This window comes from Leptonotus elevatus, chromosome 3 (assembly GCF_054856555.1).
Source record: "Leptonotus elevatus isolate MCC_2025b chromosome 3, RoL_Lele_1.0, whole genome shotgun sequence".
Classification (NCBI taxonomy): domain Eukaryota; kingdom Metazoa; phylum Chordata; class Actinopteri; order Syngnathiformes; family Syngnathidae; genus Leptonotus; species Leptonotus elevatus.
This window is the reverse complement of record NC_141241.1, coordinates 18,692,379-18,707,595: the sequence shown is the minus strand read 5'-3', so window position 1 is coordinate 18,707,595 and position 15,217 is coordinate 18,692,379. Positions and strand designations below refer to the sequence as shown.

Genomic DNA, 15,217 nt, shown 5'->3' with positions numbered 1-15,217 from the left:
TATTTTAAACAGAGAAATTCACAATTGAACCTTGACATGCATTCTTTGCACAGTTTTTTATTGACAATTGCACACATGATATCCACCCACAGATGAATAGCACTTTGAAGAATCCAGCTAAGTGCGACTTTCCCAGGTCAGCCAAAATTCTTCGAAAACTCTTGATAAAACATTCCATCAAAAGACAGAAGGGATAAATCTTGATAGAACATTTCTCATCGTAAGTTAGCGTTAAGTATATGAATTGAAATGCCCAAGTGTGAACTGTTCCTGAGGTGATTTAAGGGACAGACGAACAGGCCGGGATGACACCTAATAGTTCAGATCTTTATGACCATTACCACAAGATATGAGAATGAGACCTGCTGCAGCCAGAAGTCCAACACTCTAGGGCCTGCAGCCCTGACCTCCCCAGGGTAGTGTGTCATTCAGGGTCCATAAAAACGTTTGAAGTATACCCACTTACAAGGAAATGCCAGGTATCTAAGGCAATAAACTACAACGGTGTATTAAGACCACATATAAATAGATATTTTTAGAGGAGGTGTAATATCCTGAGAAAGAAACTCACAAATTTACGAGAAATTAATTTCAAATTTGCGCGGAAAAAAATCATAAATTTATGAGGAATAAACTCGCAGGCTTGTGAGACGTAGCGTAGCTATAGTCTGGACGAGGCGCTGGGTTTTGTCCACTAAGAGCTATATAACGTGAAGATTTCGCAAGTTCCTGAGTATTTTTTCTCGAAAATCGATGAGTTTATTTCTCATAAATCAATGAGTATTTTTCTCGCAAATTTTGCCACTTTATAACGTCAAAAATGTACGAGTTTATTTCTTGAAAATATATGATTTTTTTCTGGCAAATTGGCCACTTTATAGTATCACAAACTGGAAGTTTTTCTCATAAATTTGTGAGTTTATTTCTCGCAAACTTGCCATTTTATAGTGTCACAAATCTGCAAGTTTTTTCTCGTAAATTTGCCACTTTATAACGTCAAAAATGTACACGTTTATTTCTCGTAAATTTGTGAGTTTTTTCTTTCAAATTTGCCACTTTGTAGTTTCACAAATCTGCAAGTTTTTTTTCTCATAAATTTGTGAGTTTATTTCTCGTAAACTTGCCATTTTATAGTGTCACAAATTTGTGAGTTTTTTCTCGTACATTTGTGTGTTGTTGTTTTTCACGTAATTTAGCCACTTTATGGTGTCACAAATCTGCAAGTTTTTTCTCGTACACCTGTGCGGGGGGGTTTTCAAGTAAATTTGCCACTTTGTAATGTCACAAATATACGATATCCCCCCTCCCTAAATTTTTCTTGTAAATTTGCCACTTTATAACGTCAAAAATGTACACGTTTATTTCTCGTAAATTTGTGAGTTTTTTCTCGCAAATTTGCCATTTTATAGTGTCACAAATTTGTGAGTTTTTTCTCGTACATTTGTGTGTTGTTTTTTTCACGTAAATTTGCCACTTTATAGTGTCACAAATCTGCAAGTTTTTTGTCGTACACCTGTGTGTGTGTGTGTGGGGGGGGGGTTCAAGTAAATTTGCCACTTTGTAATGTCACAAATATACGATATCCCCCCCTCCCTAAATTTTTCTCTCACAATCTTAAACCCTCTAAAACTATATATATATATATATATATATATATATATATATATATATATATATATATATATATATATACATACGTGGATGTTAATCACAAAAGCAAAGGCGTGCACGACCCCTGACACTAGGATGATTACTGAGCATTATGTCTTCTGTTTTCTCCCCTTGGATGACCTGCCAGCCATTATTTTCTATTTTGTTTCTTCCCACTATGATACACAATCAGAAGGAACGCCGGAGCTAATTTTTAAAGCGGTTTCACGTTAGTCGGTAAATCCTTTCACAAGATTTGGTCCATTTAAGAGCAACAGTAAGTGAAGCATTTAAAATGAGAGATAAAACCTTCACAAAAGTCTTATGATATAGCAACAATTTGGACAATTACATCATAAATAAAAGTTACAAAGCACTTGAAAGGCAAGATTGATGTCTGCAAAAACGACAACATGAGAGGCTGCTATTTAGTTTATGGCTCCCTCTCACGTCCTGAGCGTGCGAGACAGCGAGAGGCAAGTGGAGGGTGTTTCTCCACTGCATCACGGCCAGGCACAGCTGACTGGTTGAGATCTAATTGCTCTCAAGTGAGGTCAGCGGGAGGCATTTATCTCAGCGACAGTGAAGGATGCACACGCGCAGTCTCTCTGCCAGTAGCAGGCAGACATCCGCTGGAACAGACACGCGCTCTCAGCTCTTCGCACTGCATTTCTGGACTTATTTTAGGTGTTGCCATCCAAATTCGTGCTGAAAGGGGAGTACAAGTCTGGCAAGTTCTTCCATCACATGTAAGTCATTCCATTTGTTTCTTTGTTGAGTTGAAAGCATTTATTTGAAACCGGCAGTGACATAACGGCTCACATGTCAGCGCATGCCTGTCAAATTATACTCAAATATTGCATATTTATTGACAAGAATTGCTACACATTGAGCTACTTTAGCATAATGTGTCCGACAGAATATATATATAGGACATTTCCTAACATGTGTTATGATGCTCTTTGACAGACTCCGGGGATAGAGAAGACAACGTTTTGCATCACTGAAGACTAAAAATCACCAAAAACACTGCATCCCATCTCCTTCTTCAGAATATTCTCCAGCCTCTTTCAACTCCAACCAACTTTTGGAAGTGTTTTCCTCCACAGCCAGCCTGACTATTGTCCTGCGAGGACTCCCTTCTGCCAGAGCGCAAACCCTGGGGTTGTAACTGGAGTTCAACAGGGTTCACTTGGGCTAAGTGATAGCGAGCAGATCTCGTCGCCTGTTTTCAGTATGTTGTTCATCGATCCCCACTGCATTGTATTATAATGCGCAAATGGATGCTGACATGGAACCTTCCAAATCTGTTCTCGGGACTCTACCTGCACGCCATCTTCCTATTCAGCAGCGTGCGTGTGGTCTACAGTGACTGCACCCCGGCACAACTCGCTGCCATCATGAACTGCACGAGACACGAGCGTCACACCAGGAATTATGACTACCTGGAGGGAGGAGATGTGCGGATCCGACAGCTGTTCAGCCGCACCCAGTGGTTCCTGACAATTGATGATGAAGGCAACATCAATGGGACTCAAGATCTAACCAACTGTTACAGTAAGGATGACTGTTTTGTCACTTTGATTCAAAATCAATCAGCACAATGTGGCTTCCTGCATGATTGTATGGTAATGCTGCTTTGCATTGAAAAAATACATTTGAGGTATCAGCCTTTCATTTAGTCATGCTTACCGGCAGCGTTCATAAAGTTGGACTTTACACAAGACAGAATAACACACACGTCTATTGATATTGTGTGTGCTGATTTAATTGTGGCTTACGCAGGCTTGTGATTGGCTACATTACCGTCTTCTACTGCACATTGGGTTAAAAAGGCCACTGTGTGTAGACGTGCGGTGCGGTCATCAAAAACAACAAGAGACCATTCAGCAATATCAAGTGTGATTAGGCAGACTCAGGAATATTAGTGAACGCTTGACATTTTACCATTTTTAACCGAAAGGAGTCATTTCAAACTGAACTCTAACTGAATGAGAGTTTTTGTATACATTTCAGCCGATTCATTGAACTTCTCTGAAAAGTTAGAAATGTGTCACTTCTCCATCTTGACATAACATTGTGCTTCACGATATGTTTTTTTTTTTGGGGTGAAGAAGTTTTAAAGTTGATGTATAACAATGAAAATCATATTTCAGCATTAGAAATATCATTTGGGTTGGCTTCAGAGCCCCTATATGCTGATTTTTGCAGACGGGTGCACTGAAACTTATCTGAGGTCAAAATGATTGGTTTGATAGAAATAATGCCGCTCCTGTCAAGTACTAAGCATCCAATTAGACTAGTCTGACGTCATCCTTCACTCACCTGGTGTCTGGTTGCTTAGATATGCTGTGATGTATTTACCAGCTCGTAATTGATCTGGCAGCAGCATTACTCAGCATTCAAGCTTTTCATTTATATGTAATCTGTCATTTATAACTGCCGCAAATTAAAGCATGTTAGGATGAATGTAAGCACTGTTTATATCCGCCACGGGGATTAGCAACAATAATGAGTAAAAGAGCCTGTCAAGGTGCCAGCAGTGGGTGAACAAATTATCAACAGTTGTCATGTGCTTGTGTAGCCAGAGTGACAGTGGTTAAACAAAGCAGGTGGTGGTGACCCTAACCCTGTCAAACCATAACAAGACTGTCATGAAGTCGACTTGGGAGCTGGTTGACAAATGTGTGTGACCTTGCACTCACACTAGCACATTTGTTCTGCCTGATTTACTCTCTCCAAAACGTACTATGATGAAAGGAGGTTTTGACTAAATTACAGGCAACAAAACTGAACTAAAAGATCCTTCTGACAAGTACAAATTCCACTAATTGGCTGCAAAACAGAAAAAGTGACATCTAAAAAAAATATTTAAGTCAGAAATTGTCTGGTTAATGTTGAGTGAGGTGTCAGTCAGAAATTGTAATTGTGTTTTGAATATCAGACTTTTAACGGCTAATGGGTCCTCACGCTGAGGATGTTTTAAGAAGTTATCGTTTCCTCCTATCTGGCAGTGCGGCTCTGGCTGGAATGTTGGTATGACAGCCAACCTAAAAGAGAATGGGGAAAGATGTTTGTACATTGGTTGGCAAAAAAAAAAAGAAAAAAAAAAGACTGGATTCAGACTTTTGTGGCTAACAATTGCATGCAAACAGCAAACACAGGGACATTCAACACAGAAGCCTTTGATTCAAACAGCAGTGTACTCTTTTCTATATCATCCTAAACTATAGTAAAGGCATTCATTGTTTCATCCAAAACAATAAAGAACAAAATGAAACCACAATGTGAAACTGAGACTAGCGCTGTTTTCAGCTCTTACATTCCAGACTGGAAGCATGCCTGTGGTGCGTGTTTTACAACTTTTTTGACATTTCAAAGAGCACCTATTGTTTTCTGAGGGGCAAATTTGCTGTCTGGTAGTACTACTCTTGGAATTCCTGGAAAAAGACAGACATACTGTAGCAATCAATATAATCAAATCATATATATATATATTATGGGTGTCAGAATAATCGCATTAATATCAATAATAAGTGTCTTTAACGGCACCAATTTTTTTAACGCTTGATTGGCTCATTCAATGCCATAAATTAAAATTTTAAATTAGGGGCAAGAGGCGATTACAATTTTTTATTTTAATTAATCGCATGACTTCACTCGGTAACTCACGATTAATCACAAATTTTATATCGGTTCTAAATGTACAATACAAAAAATGTCATACTCTTGTTAACATAAGTGGGGGGGGGAATTAAACTAATAGAAATAGTTCAAATTAATTCTTGACGTTTATAGCAGTGAATGAATAAAAAGATAAAAAATTTGGGGCGTCAAGCGATTAAAGTTTTGAATCGTAATTAATCGCATGACTTCACTAGTGATTAATCACAATCTGTTCTAAATGTACAATAAAAAAATCTGGGTTTTCATACTCTTGTTAAGAAAAGTGGATTTTTTTTAAATTATGTAATAGAAATAGTTCAAATGAATTTTTGACGTTTATAGCCATCAATGGCAGTGAATGTTTAATAACCGCCCCTTTTTGTAAAGCCTCTACTGAAGGGAATTCCAGTTGCGACGCAGCAGAAACCTCCACGTTAAAATTACCCAATAGAAATGCACTGTACTGCACTGCAGCTACAATACACAATGTTTAAGGGGCAGTATGTTTGAGCTGTGGAATTGTTTGAACTGGGAAGGACGACCGCCGGTTCTCTGCTTTGAAAGAACGCAATCGGTTAGCCGTTAGCAACGAGCTAGGTTCCTCCAGCAAGACGTGTCCGTGGCAATCTCAAACCGTTTCACCCTGGCCACCCCTATGAAAAATTATGGCTACGCCACTGCAATTAAGCAGTAATAAATTAAATAATAATGCATATATTTGTGGGGATTGGCGTCAAGTTGTATTTTACCATTTTAAAAATGTGCAGAAGTTCGCAAGTTAAAAATTAGATAGCTCTTAATAAGAAATGAACAAGATTATGGTTCGGTTCCGGTAAAGTTACGTCTTTTTACAATGCACATCCATATTGAGCTCAACAAAATAAAAGCATTCAACGTTGTGCAAAGGAGTCACTGTAGCACAATTTAGCAGTAATAAATTAAATAACAATGCATATATATATATATATATATATATATATATATATAGGGGTCAAGTTACGCTTTACAGTTTTTAAGATGTGCCGAATTTCACAAGTTACTTCATGTTAAAAATTTGTCAGCTCTAAATATATAGAGAAAAATAACCATTGTCTTACAAATGCAATTATGCCATGTAATGACATAAAAATGACCAATACAAATGAATGTCACACGTTTTTTACAGTACAGTACCTATTTGAAATTTTATTTTTTTTAATGAATTTTTATGAAATTACTGAATCAACGACTAAAAAATGAAACCAAATTTCTATTAGGTTAACATTTCTTCCCACTTTTATGTTAACAAGAGTATGAAAAAAATCAAACATATTATACTTTATTTTTTTTCACTTTATTATAAATTGAGATATAAAATGTGCGATTAATTTACGATTACAATTTTTAATCCACTGACACCTATACAATATATATATATATATATATATATATATATATATATATATATATATATATATATATATATATATATATATATATATATATATATATATATATATATATATATATATATATATATATATATATATATATATATATATATCTTTGTTGTGTCAGTCGGTTCTTACCATGCATTTACTAAAAAACCAACAAAGTGGTGAAACAAATAAGAGAGCAGCTGGTTTCATTTTGTACAAACTGGTAAACGCTAATTGTCAGCACATGAACATCAACGTGAAACTCCATGGGCAGTGCTTAATGTGAGTTTGCAGCAAATATGATCGCAATTGCAGGAGAGGGAAAAAAAACACTTGCTGCCAGGTTGATTAAAAAAGTAAACCACAGCACAAAAAACTCAACAAAAACATAAATGTTATGTGTTGTTTGGTTTGTAGGGAGAGAGAAGAATTGCAACTAAATAAAACATATTCTAAGCCACATTGAACTCCATACTAATGGGCAACGAGTATCAAGTTGTGTCAGGAAGGAAGGAAAAAAAGACTTAAGCCAATGAATAAAATACCCTGCCATTATATTTAGCTTTAGTGTTTCAGCAAATCTATTCAAATGACACAGTATAGTATTGCGGAATAATGCACCAATACAAAATCATTAAAAGTGACTTTGAAATATTGAATTCAAGATCTATTAAAGAGAACACAATCTTTAAATTAATGACAAATGTGTATGTACATTACACACGTCAAAATGTGTAATGGGCAAGTTTTCCATCTCTTCGCAGTAGAGCAAAAAAACTCTTTAACTTTCACATAATGTATTTGGAACTGCACTTTCATGCTACAATATTATGACAATATGCTTACGAATAACTACGCTATCCTACTTGTCCTTATTAAGTTCAATAATAGTTTACACTAACAAATCAATAATAATGAAAAAGTCAAAATGTGTTAAAAAAAAAAAAAGTAATAATAATAATACATGACATTTCTTAATGTCAGCTCAACAGGCACTCATGGGCTAGCAATGGTGACTTGAAGAGTGCCGAGCATAAACAACATTCCAAGATTGGGAGACCGTCATCTGTTTGTGATCTAGCAAGTGAGATCAACACTGCATGCTCAATGTCCGTGTGGAAAACAGCTCGAATAGAGGAATTCCCTCTTTCTTGCAGCGGTCAGGTGCCAAGTGTTTGGACGTTGAATTCTCATAGAAAATGTTGAAAAAACTTGATACAGTACGTAATGCGTATGATGTATTGCTGCCATGTAGTTGTTGTTGTTGTTAGTATGTTTTACTAAAATAACAAACTTACAAAAAGGGACACCTGCAACACCTGATAGAATCCAATACAAGTACAATACAATGTAGTTGCTTTGGTATTGCCAAAGTGTACTCATAAACTGCAATTGTGAGGGTCCCATTAGTTTGCCCCTTTCTATGACTAAAGAAAACCAAAATATTATAATTAATGCTGTGATTGACTGGCGACTGGTGTGCCCCGCCTCATGCCCAAAATGATGATAAGCGCAAAAGCAGTGATTCTCAACGTCTACAAGGTGCAAGGAAGAATCACTGAATGAAATGATGAAACTTTGCATAAAGTTAAAGTGGCGTCATCCAGTACAGTCCATTTGTTAATACAGTTCAGTTTATACTTTTACGTTACACAAAATACATTTACATTTAATCTTTTCGAAATGTTTGCTTTCATTTTTTAATCAGTTTTAATGTTCTGTGCATATTGTTGTAGTGGCTGAGAACATTATTCAATAAACTCTTTAGAAATAAAATGTCTGCCTTGTTTTTAAAGAAAGCCTAATACGAACTGTATTTTAATGTTGGCTATTATGAACTTAGGCCGGGCAGGGGAGGAAGCTTGGAATATGAATTGTGTTACTATTGTTGGTATGAACTATAAAAGTATGTAATATCTGTTGCCAATGGTAACATCACCATTATTCACACTCAATTCAGTTAATCGTATGCCATGATATTGCTTAGCAATACTGTAACTCGCAGGAAGAACTGTATATTTGTGTTTTATAGATTCAACATGGGGGTGGGATTAAAAAAGTTTTCTTCTCCCCACTCTCTTTCAGGCAAAATCATATTTGTCGCTCTTTTTCAAAACAAATTTCTCTGTTCATATTATGAAACTACAGCATGAATTGTTGCTTATGTGTTCAAGTTGTTGCCTGAGATAAATGAAAAAATTATTTAATGAAATGAATGAAGCAAAGCAAAAAATAACCCAAAAACCCCTAATAATGAGTACAGTGAATTATTTACATTTTAGCTCTGTGGTCCACGCTTTATATTGATTTTCTTTTACAATCCAATAATGCCAATGATTTCATCATATTTAACTCATTCACTGCCATTGACAGCTATAGACGTCAAAAATTCATTTGAACTATTTCTATTAGTTTAACTTTTTTTTTTCACTTTTGTTAACAAGAGTATGAATTTTAGATTTCTAGAATTTTTATCGCCTGACGGCCCTAATTTTTAGTCATCTTTGTTTTTACCACGTCAGGCGATAAAAAAAATTCATTGTAATTAATCGCATGACTTCAATATTTAACTCACGATTAATCACAAATTTTATATTTGTTATAAATGTACAATAAAAAAAATTCTAGGTTTTCATACTCTTGCTAACAAAAGTAGAACATTTGTGATTAATCGTGAGTTTACTAGTGAAGTCATGCGATTCATTATGATTACAAATTTTTATCGGCCAACGGCCCAAATTTTTTATGTTTTCTTTTTTTTTATTCATTCACTGCCATTCACGGCTATAAACGTAAAAAATTAATTTAAACTATTTCTATTAGTTTAACATTTTGTATGAAAACCTATAATTTTTTTATTGTACATTTAGAACAGATATAAAATTTGTGATTAATCGTGAGTTAACTAATGAAGTCATGCGATTAATTACAATAAAAATCGCCTGTCGCCCCTAATTTTTAATAATCTTTTTTTAAATGAATTTATGGCAGTGAATGAGTTGAAAGCTTTGAAAAACATATTAGAATATCCATTTAATATTTTGTTTATTATTTATTTCAAAATTGAAATATAGCCTGATGTTCCATTTGGGGTTCTTATGTTTACATCACTGAAGGAGTCAGTGCCTTACCAGTCATGAACCTCATTGCATGTGACTGACTTGGTGAGCTAAGTCATTTTTGTGGTTGATGTGAAAAGTAACAAAACCACTGTGCTAAACGAAATGGTGGATGGATTAGAAGTAGTAGTATTTAGACAATCTATTTATAAACTACAACCACAACAATAAATGTGGTTAAGTGAATATCTCTATGACGGACGGTCTCAATCAAAGCTGATCATTATTATCTTTGTCAAGTCAGAATTGTTGATACATCTCTAATTGGTTCCATAACACTGAAATAGCCAATGAAGTGTTTTTCTGTACCATTCTGAAGCTCATCAAAGCCGTAGACGAGCTTGTTATTCCACTTCACTATCAAGTCCATTACGCTAAGCTTTAATTCATAACATTCATGGTACATGTTGTTTCTGCAGTCAACAACAAAGCCCCTGGGTGGACTGCATACAAACACGACTCATTTACATGAAACCACAATTGTAATGCATGCGTGTGCGTACACTCGCACTTTTCAAGGGCAGGCCTTGACTATAGCGTGCAAAACTCACGCAAGGAGGTTATTTTCTCAATGCCGGAGGGGGGGGGACCTAATCTGTCTCCCACATGTGCTATGGCATATAAATTGTGGCTTGTGTAAGGGTCAAGCAGGTCAACGAACAAGTTTGAATGAAGCCAGAGAGGCCACGTTCTCATTAAACCGCAGGAACTTTGGTCTCGTTCTGTTAATGAAGACAAATGTCGAGGGGGGGGGGGCGGGAATGCAACCGGGAGTGAAGGCTGGACGTCGACAGCGTCTTACCTGTTCTGTTCTACGTCTCCATTTGCTGTCTGATAGGCATCCTCGAGATCAGGACAGTGTCTGAGGGGGGCATACTGGCTATCAAAGGCATAAAGAGTCAGCATTACATCGCCATGAACAAAGCCGGGCAGCTGCAAGGAAAGGTAAATGTCAAACATACGGCGGCACGTGGCTGGATTTAAGTTGCCCTTCTTGTGACCCTTTGCAGAGAACCTACAATGAAAACTGCAACTTCAAGGAGGTTTTCCTAGAAAACTACTTCAACGCTTACTCGTCGGCAAAGTGGACTAAAAACGGCAAAGAGATGTTCATAGCGCTGTCCCAGAAGGGGCGGCCCATGCGAGGGAAGAAGACCAGGAGGGAGCACGTGGCGTCGCACTTCATCCCCATGAAATGCAGGCAAGAGCAGAGGAGGGCGGACTGAGATACAGGACTCACTTTGTGTATGAATTCACTTAGCGAATATGTTAACAGACATATAAATTGATCACTAGCTACACGCCACTCTTCTCAAGACCGCCGTCAGCCATTTGCAGTTTTTTTTCGAAGCGTTCGTTCTCTTGGCCGTAGCTCGCCAGTTGACGTCAGAGCAGTGTTGCAAAACTCACAGCATGTTTTTCGACACACCTCCAATTTATACGACCACATTTTAAAACGTGCAAATGATGACTAAGTGTTACATATTGTAGTTTAGCGACCCCTAATGGCCAACATAAATAGCAGGGGGGAAAAATAGTAAAATGAACCATAAGTGGATACTGATACTCAAACCCGGGTTGGGTAGTCAGTAGATGAGTCTATCCGACTGACTAACAGGCCTGTAATTACACTCTATTAACAGTTGGGTCAAAAGTAACCCAATTATGGATCAAAAATGGTAATGATCCACTTTATAGGTTAATTTGACCAACTTTCTGGGTTGTTTTATACAAAATGACCCAAATTTTGGACCCAATATTTATGAGTTGTTTTACACTAAAAGACCAATTTTTTGACTCAAAGTTGGGTCAAATTGACCCAAGTCGAGGATGGGTCCATTTTTGACCCATAGTTTGGTTATTTTTGACCCAACTGTTTTTAGAGTGTTTTGTAACATCAACCACAGTACAACCACCTCTTACTAACCCCAACCATTAGCCATTTAAAGACATAAGGTGTGTAAGCCCATTACTCCCCAGGTGATGAATGAATGAAACACTAAAAAGCACTGCAGTAACTACTGGCTGGTTAGCTCAGTAAAATGGATGCTCGTCTTCTGACCAAACGACCCGGGTTCGAGACCCGTTATCTTCACCATTCTATGTTTTCGCTATTTACATAGGAGTCGTTAAAACCACAATACGTTACACTTATAATCGTAATATAGCCTAAGTCATAATTTTGGCACATGACCTACGTATGCCCGTCACATAGCTCCAACATGTACAATTTACACTACACATGACAAGTTCCTCGAAACAGGATGTTCTTATCAAAGATCTGCTACAAGCACCACTGATAAACACACTGAACTCCATGAGGAGGCATTCGCGCAAAGCCAGGGAAAATCTAGCCATAGGTATGCACTGAAATCTGCGCCGACTTCAGATTGAACAACCAGAGTTTTCATTATAACGTCTTCAGGTGGCACAGCTAGAACACACGCAAGTAGTTTGACTTGCTCCATCAGCTTTTAAACCACTATTCAATGTTATTGTTATTTTATTATTAAATATTATATTTCTTTATAAAAGTCATTTCCTTTGTGTGTTTTCTTGTTATTTATTCATAGCGACGCACGCACACAAACATACACGTAACACAAAACGGATCAAATGAAACAAGCTGGACTTGTAAAAGTACTCATGAAACACATTGTCGAGTCCGAATTGTCCTTGTAACATTTAATTCAGCGTTTTAGGCAAATGTGGAGCATGTAAAAGTTGTTGTCGGTAATGTGGAATAAATGACTGAGTCAAGACAACGTTCGAATTAAAAATGTAAATGCATTTATGTTGTATGAGATAATTAAGTCCAGTCTATGCAAATGAATAATTCTCACTGTTGATTGACTACAATACAGGAGTGGGAGTGTACTTTTATAAATCTTCTGAGGGGGCATACGAAATAGAAACGTTTGACTCGTGAGTTTGATCATTTGGGGTGTATGTATTTAAAAAAATGTGATTATGCAAATTCGTGGATGTCGAACCCAAATATGCCCAGATTGGGGCATGCTTTCTCTTTCAGTAGCATGAGAAAGTGTGTCCAAACTTTGACCGGCAAACTTAAAATGTTCAAGAGACTTGAAGCTGATAATTCACTGTCATTATCATAATATGATGACATATTACGTTAAAAGATATTTTACTATTTGCACTCCACTATAAAATACTGAGCCAAAAAGACCATGTTCCACTTTTTGGAGTAACATATGTATGTTATTATGCATCAGTGCATACGTGCTTAAGTATGTACGGTACATAAGTAACAAGATGTATGATTCGTCATTTGATGCTATGTGAAAGAAAAAAAAGGAACATTTTGATATCCATCTCACCCCTTTTTATGATTAGATCATTTATTTCAGGACTCTACAAAAACATATCGAAATTCCTCTGGAGAGATTGAAGAAATGTTTCTTAGATTAGTCGAGATAATCCAATGATGATGATGCTGTTGATTTTTAGATAACAACATATAAGACACATAGCAAAGAAACATTTGGGAAATCTTTTAGCCCATGGACAGATGACATGTTCCTCCTTAAATATTGATATACCAATTAGAGGATAATCAAAATATGTGACGTTTTAAATAATGTAATTTGAATTCCACTGAGTTTTGATGACAATGACCACAACAACAGACGTATTGGCAGAGTTCCCACACTTTCCAGCCTCATACCCCCCCCCCCCCCTCCCCACACACACACACACACATCTTTACCTCTGCGGGCTGGGTTCACATCTGGACCCCTGTCAGATACAGACAGTCAAATTGAGAGAGCGAACCCCTGAAATGCATTTGACCCAAACAATGTGAGCAAGGTAAAGCTGCCTGCCAAGTCACGCAAAGTTAGTCTTAGCAGATAATTTGTAACATGCTTAAAATGTAAACACATTTCACATTCAAGGTTGTATGGTCCCAGCGGACCCAAGAAGCCGGCACCAGTGAGAGAGAACTGTCAGGAGAGAGCACGCAAAGTGGCATCATTTACACAAAAACAACGAAACACGTATTTCATTGGAATTACAGCACATTTTTATTCAACAAAAGAGAGCCTCAATATCATCTATTTATTTTAAATAACCACATAAATAGTGAAAAGGTGTCATCATATCCAAAATAGGATATCGATGCATGTTGATTCTCGGGTGGCGCAGGCGCCCTCTAGTGGTACGTAAAAGAATCACTCAATTAAATGCTTAAACTGCATGACCCTTTGTTAAGTACAGTTTAGTTGTATTTAACTGTTCAGCACATTTGCATTCAATCTTTTAGAACTGATTGTTTTTAAACAATTAAAGGAAAAATCTTTCAATTTGATGGCCATAATACTGTAATTGAATCATTACACATGAAAATGTGTCAATATTTTTGTGTAAATAGTTAATTCATTGAAAACTAACTCTGATCATCAATAATTAATCATTTATAGACTTTGTTTAACTTAATTGTCCAAATCCTTGGAATGTCAGCCTCTCAAGAGCAAATATGATCAGATTTCTGTCGTCCTCTGAAAGCAGACTGAAAACCTCTGTGTTGAATACAAATAAGACTTTTGCAAACATTTGCTTTCACTTTGGCAAAAAATGATCAACATTTTCTGACATGTTGTGGACCAAAACAGTAATGAAATCATAATCCGTTTATGTTTGTGCATTTTTTTTTGCACTGTCAAATTAAAATAATGTCCTTTTGATGAATAAAGAATGGATTTTTTTTTTTACGTAACTCATCGTCAAAACAATCAACAGACTAATTAATTGTTAAAATAATTGTTACTTGCAGCGAAAACTATTTAAAAGAACATTTGTATACAGTGGTTTGCTTTTTCTTGTCCAGTACTTAGCCTAAAAAAAAATTGTTGCCCAACATTGTATGAGACTTCAAAGCACCTCACAAGGATTTATTTGCATGTTCGCTTTTTCTTTAGATTTTTCTTTTTTTCATTCCACTAGAAGAATGAGTCTCAGCTTGAGGGAATGACAACATCATCAATCATATATGTCGTCTCTTGCATAGAAAAATGAAGAAAGTGCATTTTGTGACAAAGTTTGACAAATGACGGTGCCTATTGTGTAATAGTTAACTGTATTGAAATTCAATCTGTTAGATTTTTACTCTGGTTAGGTTATTTTTGTTGAAATATTGCTTTCAAAACTGCCTGTGCAATTAATAATGGTTTTGTGAGTCTGGAACAGATGATATCTGTTTCTAATATTTCCAATGGGAAAAACTTTTTCAAAATAAAAAAAAATGTGTTCACACAATAAAGGTTCAGGGGATGTGTTTAAATGCCTCGAGCATTGCCTTACCTGCAACAAATCAACTAAAGAGTGCGTGTGCAATTTAATTGC

General features: G+C 36.4%; 1 protein-coding gene across 1 annotated transcript; it reads left to right on the top strand.

The window, feature by feature from the left end:
• Positions 1 to 2,062: 2,062 nt before the first annotated feature.
• On the top strand, positions 2,063 to 12,392 carry fgf7 (fibroblast growth factor 7). Its single transcript, XM_086071575.1, has 4 exons — positions 2,063 to 2,399; positions 2,620 to 3,207; positions 10,692 to 10,798; positions 10,864 to 12,392. The coding sequence occupies exons 2-4, from the start codon at positions 2,922 to 2,924 to the stop codon at positions 11,077 to 11,079; spliced, it is 609 nt and encodes a 202-aa protein (XP_085927701.1). The 5' UTR covers positions 2,063 to 2,399; positions 2,620 to 2,921; the 3' UTR covers positions 11,080 to 12,392.
• Positions 12,393 to 15,217: the final 2,825 nt, after the last annotated feature.

Coding starts and splice junctions, on each gene's coding strand:
- fgf7 (XM_086071575.1), top strand. CDS start 2,922: ATGCGCAAATGGATGCTGACATGGAACCTTCCAAATCTGTTCTCGGGA. Junction 3,208..10,691: donor AGATCTAACCAACTGTTACA/GTAAGGATGACT, acceptor GCTGTCTGATAG/GCATCCTCGAGATCAGGACA. Junction 10,799..10,863: donor CCGGGCAGCTGCAAGGAAAG/GTAAATGTCAAA, acceptor GACCCTTTGCAG/AGAACCTACAATGAAAACTG.